Here is a 10,244-nt window from a genome sequence, read left to right as displayed (position 1 = left end):
TTGGCTTCAGGAGGTGACACTTGGAGGGTTTCACCTTTAGGCCGTAACTTGCCAGAGCTTCAAACACTTCCGCCAGGTGCTTCAGGTGGTCCTCGTAGGTCTTGGAGTAGACGATGACATTGTCCAGGTATAACAGGACCGTCTCAAAGTTCCGGTGTCCCAGACAGCACTCCATCAGTCGCTGGAAGGTTCCTGGTGCGTTGCAGAGTCCAAACGGCATGCAGGTAAACTCGCTAAGTCCCATCGGGGTGGTGAATGCGGTCTTCTCCCGATCCGCCTCTGCTACAGGAACCTGCCAGTACCCGCTAGTGAGATCCAAGGTGGAGAAGAAGTTAGCAGATTTTAAAGCAGCCAAAGACTCCTCTATTCTTGGTAAGGGGTACGCATCTTTGTGTGTGATACAGTTAATTTTCCGGTAATCTACACACATTCTCATGGTGTTGTCTTTCTTTTTGACCAAGACTAGTGGAGCTGCCCAGGGGCTACAGCTATCCCTGATTACCCCAGCCTCCTTCATGTCTCTAAGCATCCCCTTGGCGTGTTGGTAGTGTGCAGGGGGTACGGGTCGATACCTCTCTTTTATGGGAGGATGGTCTCCCGTGGGGATGTGGTGTTCTACCCCCTTGACTCGCCCGAAGTCTAACGGGTGTTTACTAAACACTCTCTCGTACTCTTGAACCACCCGATAGACTCCCTGTTTCTGGTGGGAGGGAGTGGAGTCAGTACCCAAATGTAGTTGCTGACACCAATCCTCCATTATTTTCGTAGAGCCGTTACCTTCCTCCGGGTGAGATGGAGGCAAGGGTTCCACAGACTGTATAGAATTTTGGTTGATAGCATATAATTTGGCTAGCGTAGCATACCGGGGCAGGTATACTTCCCTTTTCCCGATATTTATTATGCGAACGGGTACCCTCCCATGGCGTACATCAACTACCCCCCGGGCTGTCAAAATGGTGGGCCTACTGTCTGAGTAGACTGGCTCTACCATGGCCTGGTAATCTCTACCTCTCAGACCAATAGCTGCCCGGCACCAAATCATCATTTCACTTTTCGGGGGTATGGCAATAGGGAAAGGGTCACACATTCTTACGCTACCAATCTCACCGCCGGAGAGTTCCACTTGTTGCCGTCGCATCAGTGCCCGGATCTCTTTCTGGAGCACTCGCTGCTGGCCGGAGCTGGCGTTCTTGGCAATCTGCTGTAAAATGAAAATCACCTCTGCAAGACAATTTTCAATCACATTAGTTCCTAGAGTTATCTTTGGGTGACTCTCACGCTTGTCAATGTCCACAATGATCAGTCCCTGTGCTGCCAGTTCAACTCTACCGATTTTAATGGTCACCTCTTTGAATCCGATCTGTGGCACGGGTTGACCATTGCTGGCGATGATACTCAAGTCGTCGTCAGGGTAGCGGGTTATATCCGAGTCATTCCAGTACTGCTTGAAGAGCACGTACGGGATGGTGGTGACCTGTGACCCGGTGTCCAGTAGGGCACTCATAGGGATGCCATCCAGTACCACAGGCAAGACTGGACGTCCTCTCACATATTTGTTGCGCCAGTTCGATGGGCCTGGTGATCTTTTTCCTGGGGGTTGGCCCTCTACCCCAGGTTGTGCCAGTTTAAAGGACAGTACCTTGCCATATGTCCGGGTTGATTGCAGCGGCGGCAGATGGGTTGTCCGTCCTCGTTGTATCGGTCGCTGGGTCTTCCTCTGGCCGGTGGGGTCCTCCTTGGTCGACGCCACGGGATGTCCTCCGGTCCGGATGCCAGCTGGATCTTCCCTGGAATGGAAACCTGTAAAGACTGCACAGTTCGGGTTAGCGCAGCAACGCTTTTAGCTAGCTCTTGGACCTGATGGTGCAGGTCTGGAGCCGGGTCATTGTTCAAAGCCTGCGCGTCAGCTCCCACAGGCCCTGCCGACAAGGGCGCCGCCTCCTGGTGGTAAGCGGTAGTAGGGCGCCTGTGGGTCACAACGCCACTCGGTGCCGGTTCTCGGAGCACCCGGATGGCTCTGTCCTTGAACTGTGCAAAGTCCAGATGAGGATCCTGTAAGGCCATTGCCCGCAACTGGGTTCGGTGGGCATTGCAATATAGTCCCTCTATAAATTGTTCGGTCAACAGCCTGTCCTCGTTTCCCACGCCGTCAGGGTCGGTCTGCTTAATGGCTCTCAGGGCCTCTTGTAGGTTTAGTGCATAGTCCCTTATACTCTCATGTGCTCGCTGCTTGCACCCATAGAATCTAAGCTTAATCTCGGCTGAGGTGCGGGTATCAAAGGTGTCCCTCAGCCGGGTTAGTATCCCTGCGACAGTCCTCCTCCCAGGTGGCCAGGACTTTACCTCCCTTTGGGCTGCCCCGGTTAGTTGGGCCACCAGGATGCTCACTTTTTGCTCTTCTGTGAGGGGGTACACCTGGAAGAGGCTATCCAGCTTTTCTTTAAAGTCATTCAGGGTATGTGACTCCCCTGAGTACTGGGGTAGCCAGGCTGCTCCCGGGATATAGGGCATGGTGAAAGGCATGACTGCAGCAGCGCTGGCGCTGGCGGGGGTTGAGGCAGTGAAGCTCTCCTCCGTATCCGACATCTTCCTCCCCCCTAGTGGACCGTGGCCTACCTTGCGATGATCCTCTTCCGTAGGCCGCGGCTCCGCAGTGGATCGTCAGGGTTGAGGACCTTCCGTCGCGCTCCTGTGACGTCGGCGTCTGCTGGGCTCCTTCCAGGACCTTACGCAACGTCCGGACGTGAGGCGAGGCTTCAGTTCTCGCGCGCTTTTGGAGTCCACGCCCCTCTTCTTCCCGCGCGGCGTCTTCAAGATGGCGTCCAACGGCGGGAAAACTCCACGGAAGGCGGGAAGAAGGCTGAAAATGGCGCCGGATAGCGGGAACCTTCACCGATGGCGGGAAGAAGGCTGAAGATGGCGCCGGATGGCGGGAATCTTCACCACTGGTAAGTTTGAACAGTCTTTTTCAGGCACGCAGTACCCGGTGGTTGCGGGCACGAAATCCTGCCGACTACGCCAAAAGTTGACGCGCCCCTGGGCCTACTTGGTGTAGCGTTGCGCACGCGGGGACTACCCGGAGCCGGGCCTGTTGGGGGTAGTAGTCTCGTGGCGGTGACCCGGTCCGTGCCCAGGGAGTCAGACTAAGTGGCGGTATATTAGCAGTAGATGTAGGACGACTACGCCACCCGTTGAATGCAGCTATGGAGCTGCCGCTGCAGGGCAGACCGCTGAGGCCGGTGGTAGGATAGTGCAGCGTAGATGGTATAACCCCCAACGGGAGGGGTATGGCCTCAGGGCAGCCGACGTGGATGATGGGGGTAGCAGGAACCACTCAGAGACGATGCGGTGTAGTTCAGGGTCTTTACTGGTGACAAAGATAGACCCTCCCGGAGTACTGGCTAGCGGTCGGGGCCTGGTCAGTCCTTGAGCAGATGGGATCCCCCTTGGCCAGGCGGAGTTGTAGGCCTCCCCAACTAATCGTACTCTTCTGGCTACCTTGCTAGAGGCGGGTAAAAGTAGCCCACGTCCCTGAGTGTACCGTGTGGTGCTCACCCGTATGGCTGGTGACTCGGGGCCTTCTAGTGGCTTCCGCTCCATGACGGCGGTGCTGGTCCCACGCGTGTGACCGTGCCTTCGGGTTTCTTGGCCAGAGGACCTGAAATCCCCTGCCGGGCGGTTTCTGCTGCTGGGTCTGGGTTAATCCCCACAGCCTCGGACTCCGGGTCCGGTAGTAACTCTTCAATCAGGGCGAGCTCTTCAGCTGCCAGCCCCTGATTCCTTTTAGCCTGCTCCCACAGAGCTCCTGATCTTTCTTTCCTATGCTGCTTCTCTTCTTCTCTCTACTCTTCTCACTAACCCTGCCTCAGCCCCAGCTTTATATAGGGGAAGTTCTTCCCCTCCCAGGACTGGGCAGGAGGTGTGGCATGCATAAGATTCCTGACCAAGAGACCTCCCACCTGCTCTCAGACGTAATATCTCTATTACTGTGGCAACCAGACCCCTGGGGTGTCACAAATGCAGCAGCCTCCGGTTGTCTAGCTGAGCCTGGTTGTTCTCCACTAGTTAGGGACCGGTCCCCTCTGCAGCCTGATCCCTCCACGTCCGTGTAGATTCGGGCGCACGGGTGGCTTCCTGCACTTACCGTGCCCCTGGGATCCCCTCTGTCTCTGGAGCCTTCCCTCTGCTCCCATCCTCTCTCACTGTCTCTCCTGGGCCTCTCAGTCTAGGCCCGACTCTTCTCTCTCTCCACTCAACTCCTGCTCCAAGCACTGGAGCCAGGAGCCTGGACCCTCCTACACTGCTCTCCTGAGCAGGACTCGACTTTTCTAGATGGTTCCCCTCCTTCTTATACTCCTCCTGACGGTGCTACCCTAAGCTGCTTCCTCCACCCACACCCACTACATGGTTCCACTGCAAGTTAATGTAGGAGCTGTGTAAGGTCCTCCAGATTGACCAGCTACAAACCTTTGTTTACCATCCTCAGACAGACATCCTGGTGGAGCGCTTTAATAAAACCTTAAAAGCGATGCTCAAAAAGGTCGTAGAGAAGGATGGTCGTGACTGCAACTACCTGCTACCGTTCCTGCTCTTCTCGGTAAGGGAGGTTCCACGAGCCTTTACTGGTTTCTCTCTGTTTGAGCTACTGTATGGACAACATCCGCTAGGGCTCCTGGATATTGCCAAGGAAATCTGGGAAGCGGAGATAACGCCCCACTGGAGTATCATAGAACATGTCGCCCAGATGCAGGAGAGAATGGCAAAAGTGATGCCTATCGTGAAGGTGCATCTCCTCCAGGCACAGGAGGCCCAGGCAAGGGTCTATAACTGATCAGCGAGGCTGAGGGAGCTTAAGCCTGGGGACCGTGTTCTGGTGCTAATCCCCACAGTTGAGAGCAAGCTCCTGGTCAAGTGGCAAGGCCTGTATGAGGTGGTGGAGAAACTCAGTGAAGTTAATTATAAAGTCCACCAGCCAGGCTGAAGAAAGCCGCACCAGATTTTCCCGCCTCACCTCTGATATTGATCCCCGGCTATGATTGATGTGGATGACGCAAACGCATCATCCTCATGATCTGACGAAATCCCGTGCCTGCATAGGGACATTGCTGGCTCACGCAGCCGCACTTTGCTCTGCCCTACTGCGGGCATGCACAGTTATGTTTTATGTCCTGCCTGCAGTAGTGCAGAGCAAAAGTGCACCTGTGTAAGGCAGTAATGTCCCTGTGCAGGCACAAGATTTCATTGGGCTATAAGGATGATGCAGGATACGTCATTCACATCAATCAAAGTTGGAAGGCGGCGAATATCAGAGGAGAGGAGGAACAGATGCCGAATGAATCATGTCTTGTGATAGATCTGTTGCTGAGGGGGGCCCCACACCTTCTGCTCTGCCCGGGCCCTGGCTATTCTTTATCCGCCCCTGAATATATATGACTTTTCATTACAGATGTGAGCTATCGAGTACTCTTGCGTTGCTTATATAGACCATGATTGGTCTATAACCATTTACAGAGTATGTTTTTTTTTAAGACGAATAAAGACATGAGACATGTATCATTTTCTTATAAAAATGTTATTATTACTCATGAAATCATAGTGAGAAAATAGACATAAAAACTAAAATATAATATAAATCAATATAAAAAATATATAAACGATTTTCTAAAGAACATCTGAAACCAAGACTCTCCTCTCTCCCCTCATTTTGTTTTTTTTCATCCTCCATACTCACAATTGCTCACTCCACAACCTCTTTACAGTCTACCAAAAACTTATTCGTCCTCTTTTTCCGCTTCCCCTATCTTACTTCCTACATATAAGCTACAGAAGGTATAAAGAAAGAATGGAAGACAGAATACAGTACATATTACTAGGTAGGTCGCCCCCATTACATCTAAAGCCCAGGAAGCAGTGGTACTAACTGTTGACCACATGGTAATAGATTCAACTGATGGGACCCAGGTTGAAGGTTCAGAGATATCTACTTCTCTAACATCTTAAGTGCTCTACCACTAACCCCCTCATTGTCTCACAACTGTTTCAATCTCTCCGCTAAAGAGTTTAGTTCCCAGTCTATCTCATAGGGTAAATCTGCATTCACTTGGTCATCAAAGTATTTTCTTATGTCCTTCACTTCGTCTTCCCAGAAGTCTTTGGATATTTCAAATAACTCTTGCATGTTGACATCTCCAAGACCTTTCAAGTTCAAAGACCCTTCAGCTGGAATGTAGCCAATGGGGGTTTCAGTGGCGCAATCTTCCCCATTGATCCGGTTAAACATCCATTCCAGGACACGGATGTTTTCGCCGTAGCCTGGCCACAGGAAGCTCCCTTGCCTGTCTTTACGGAACCAGTTGACATGGAAGATCTTGGGCAGCTTGGTAGATGGAAGGTGTTCCATGCTGAGCCAATGAGCAAGATATCGGCCAAAGTTATAGCCAAAGAAGGGCCTCATGGCAAATGGGTCATGCATTATGACCTTTCCTGTAAAGAAGAAAAGTACCTTATTAACCATTCATATTGTCCATAAAGATGGAAATTTACAGATATAATTGAGATGCAATGTTTCATAATAACTTACCTTTATGCTCAGCTGCGGCTGTTGCTTCAGATCTCATTGCTGACCCAACAAAGACACCATGTTGCCAACTCAGTGCTTCATAAACTAGTGGCACACCTTCAAATAAAAACCATAGATTGTTCATAAAAGATAATAAATGAGGTAGCCATAAAACTTAACAAAGAGTTCATGACAGCCTTAATCAAAAGTAACATAAGCAATATATATACTGACCGGCAGGTCTACGTCCACCAAAAATGATGCCTTCGATGGGTACTCCTTCAGAAGACTCCCACTCAGGGTCAATGATAGGACATTGGCTGGCCGGAGTGCAGAATCGGGAATTGGGGTGGGCCGCAGGCTCACCTATAGAAATGAAGAGGATAATTGATTGGGTGTTTTGGCACAGAGATTCGACAGTACATGGTTCTTGATGTGGTATGGTTTACTTTTTCAATGTTTGGGGCAAATAGTGTACATTTTTTAAAATGTTTATCATGGCTTACCATCTCCTCGTGTCCATTCCTTGTTTTTCCATGATGTCATTGATATTTCATGATTAGGAGACTCATCCATGCCCTCCCAATAGACACCACCATCACTAGTCTCTGCCACATTAGTGAATATGGTGTTCTTGGAAATAGTTTCCATTGCATTAGGGTTGGTCTTCACGGATGTTCCAGGTGCCACGCCAAAAAATCCATTTTCAGGGTTGATGGCCCTGAGATTGCCTAGAATGATACAAGATATTTCTCAAAATTGATCCTTTGATACTTTTTTAAATTCTGCCCAAGTGAAGACTCAGCATTTTAGATGTTCTTCAGCTAGATAGATGATACAAAGCTGTCATAATTTATAATTACCTTGCTCATCAAACTTCATCCAAGCAATATCATCTCCGACACACTCAATCTTCCAGCCGGGGAGAGATGGTCTCATCATTGCCAGGTTTGTTTTCCCACAAGCACTTGGGAACGCTGCTGCAAAATATTTCTTTTTTCCTTCAGGATTAGTGATTCCCAAAATCTTAAAAAAAAAGAGGAAAAATAACTTCCATTAACAAAATTCAAAACTATTGTATGAGAAATTTCAATTTTGTCCAAAGCGCTCATTTAATGGAGGCATATCACTCTCTGCATACTAATACATTATGTGCCCGGCAAATCTAGTAATAATATTTTATTCATTAAAAATAAACATAAATTAATAATCCTAAAATAATCAAGCACATATTTTGCATTCCTTACCAACATATGCTCTGCCAGCCACCCTTCTTCCTTGGCAATCCGGCTGGCAATCCTAAGAGCAAAGCATTTCTTGCCCAGAAGGGAGTTACCCCCATATCCACTTCCAAATGAAATTATTTCTCTTCGGTCGGGAATATGTGTGATGAGGGTCATTTCTGGGTTGCACGGCCAATTATTCACAAGTGGTTCTAAAAAATTTAAATTTGCAACTCTTTATTGTCCAATCAATATTATTTTAATAGCAGTATTATGGTAAATTATAATATACATATTTTGAGTTTCAATTGTACAAAATATTTTTCTTTAATTATTTCCATAAAATTAATTTAAAATAAAAAAAATATTTAAAAAATGTACTAAAATAGATTAATTATTTAATTGATTATACATTTTTTTATATGTAGAACAATACCTTTTAGAGGTAATGGGCAGCCGACAGAGTGAAGACATTTCACAAACTCTCCTTCCCCGAGTACTTCTAAGACAGCAGTGCCCATACGGGTCATAATTCTCATGCTTGACACCACATATGGAGAATCAGTCAGCTGGATGCCAATCTTGGAGAGGGGTGAGCCTATAGGTCCCATGCTGAATGGAATGACATACATTGTACGACCTGTGTTTAAAGATGCCATGTTAGTAAAGAAGACATTGACTGCAAAGTTTCTACAGTTTGATTAGTATTTCTCTTATTTTACCTTTCATGCATCCAGGAAACCTTGATTTAAAGGCTTTTTCAAAATCGTCCTCTGACATCCAGCGGCCCAGTTGGCTGACACCACTTTTGGAAACAGGTACTGTGTCTCTTTGCTCTTGAGTTACAATCACAGTTTTGCTTTCAATCCGTGCCACATCACGGGGATCTGTACGAGCCAGCCAACTAAAGAAGGAAAGAAAAATATCAGTATCTAAAAAAGCACAACACTTTGAGCCAAAGTTAGGGCACCCTTGTCCTCAACTCAAAGATTTTCTGAAAACATCTTAAGTTATAATGGATTTTTTGGGAGAAATATTTAAGTTCCTGTAATTTTTCAATGGGTACTGTACTTACCAGTTTTCATATTTATGGAGCCTTTTAATCATGCCGATCTCTTCCATTTGATGGAGAAGCTTCTTGTTCTCATTCTCTGATCCATCACATATGTGGATTTGCTCTGGCAGGCAGATCCTTGCATACTTTACTATGAAATCAACCACATCCGGGCTTAGGCTGTTGAGGTTTCCCTGGGTTACAATGCCAGAGATCTGAAGCTCTGCTTTCTGTTGTGATGGCATAGTGGTGCTTTATTATTTGTTCTAATATTAGAGAAAAAGAAGGGAGCAGTCAGAATACAAATCTTCATAAATACCGATGCATATAATCAATTTGAAGAATAGAGGAACACTGAGGTGCCCCTAGCTGTCCCTTAATAATATTGACATTTTCTGGGATGGCATGATGGCACTTTATTTTCTAAAAATGGGGACACTGTGGTATTTAAGAAAAAAATTACCAAATACATATATATCTGATAAATGTAGATCCGGAAAAAAAGACACATAAAGGCATAGTATGAGTGCCCATTATTGTACCTTTTATTGAACCTATTTTTTTCCATTTCTATATCAGTTAAAGGAATGTAGTATCCCAATGTGTGTATACCAATGTGTCTATTTTGAACCATTGTTAACCAAAAAGGAAATAGCTATGTGCAGTAACATTAACATTTCTCATGAATATTTACACAGAATATGAATAATTAGGAGGCAACATTCTCAAGTGCTATCAGAGATAGATTGCAAACTCTATTTATATGCCTTAAAACTGGCCATAAATAACCACATTTTATGAACCACTGCAAGAATTGGTTGTTGGGGAGACCTAATGAACACATTCAACAACTGGATGCACTCAAACGGATACATAGAAAAAAATAATCCTAAAAATATAAAAGAATCACGAGGAACCATTAATAATATTACAAAACTCATAATATCATCACTAAATTTCAAGACAAATGCATTTTTAAGATTAAGTTTATGTACTTACAAGAGAAAAAATTCCTGAAGCAGAAAATCGTTCTTGGTTCTTGGTTCTTTCTCAAGTCAACTCAGACTTTATTCTCAGCTTCCTCTGATGATTACAGGTTGAATGAAGTTTCCTTAAATACTCTTAAGTGTCTCATGCTCCGCCTTCAGCACCCTCCCAATTCTGGAGGTTTGTCCCATTATTATATTGATCTCTTCTGATTCTCAGATGATAAACAAGTTTTTGCCGTAATAGTTTTTCTGAACATCAAAATTCCTTTAAGAGCTAATGATTGATCAGAGTGATCAGAGAACAGCGCTGCAGGATACACTGTGTACTCAGCCATTATCACCTGCAGTACAGTAACAACTTACTATCGCAGCACATTGTTCTTCATGGAATATATATTATTACTTATAGATTCAGGGTT

General features: G+C 46.6%; 1 protein-coding gene across 1 annotated transcript; it reads right to left on the bottom strand.

Annotated features, from left to right (window-relative positions):
* Positions 1 to 5,553: 5,553 nt before the first annotated feature.
* Positions 5,554 to 9,990, bottom strand: PCK1 (phosphoenolpyruvate carboxykinase 1). The gene is made up of 10 exons (XM_073682781.1): positions 9,836 to 9,990; positions 8,858 to 9,102; positions 8,505 to 8,686; positions 8,219 to 8,422; positions 7,807 to 7,994; positions 7,423 to 7,585; positions 7,066 to 7,290; positions 6,794 to 6,925; positions 6,581 to 6,676; positions 5,554 to 6,483 (listed from the first exon to the last, which is right to left on the bottom strand). The coding sequence occupies exons 2-10, from the start codon at positions 9,079 to 9,081 to the stop codon at positions 6,029 to 6,031; spliced, it is 1,869 nt and encodes a 622-aa protein (XP_073538882.1). The 5' UTR covers positions 9,082 to 9,102; positions 9,836 to 9,990; the 3' UTR covers positions 5,554 to 6,028.
* Between the last annotated feature and the right edge of the window lie 254 nt (positions 9,991 to 10,244).

The sequence above is a fragment of the Phyllobates terribilis genome, unplaced genomic scaffold (assembly GCF_046119375.1).
Source record: "Phyllobates terribilis strain yellow unplaced genomic scaffold, ASM4611937v1 Scaffold_5__5_contigs__length_657084704, whole genome shotgun sequence".
NCBI lineage: Eukaryota > Metazoa > Chordata > Amphibia > Anura > Dendrobatidae > Phyllobates > Phyllobates terribilis.
This window is presented reverse-complemented; position numbering and strand designations above follow the sequence as displayed.

Bases quoted from the DNA above. Each gene is read 5' to 3' on its own strand.
- PCK1 (XM_073682781.1), bottom strand. From the start codon at position 9,081: ATGCCATCACAACAGAAAGCAGAGCTTCAGATCTCTGGCATTGTAACC. The intron at 8,687-8,857 runs GTAAGTACAGTA...TTCCTTCTTTAG, and splicing joins CTCCATAAATATGAAAACTG to TTGGCTGGCTCGTACAGATC. The intron at 8,423-8,504 runs GTAAAATAAGAG...CTTTAAACACAG, and splicing joins GTTTCCTGGATGCATGAAAG to GTCGTACAATGTATGTCATT.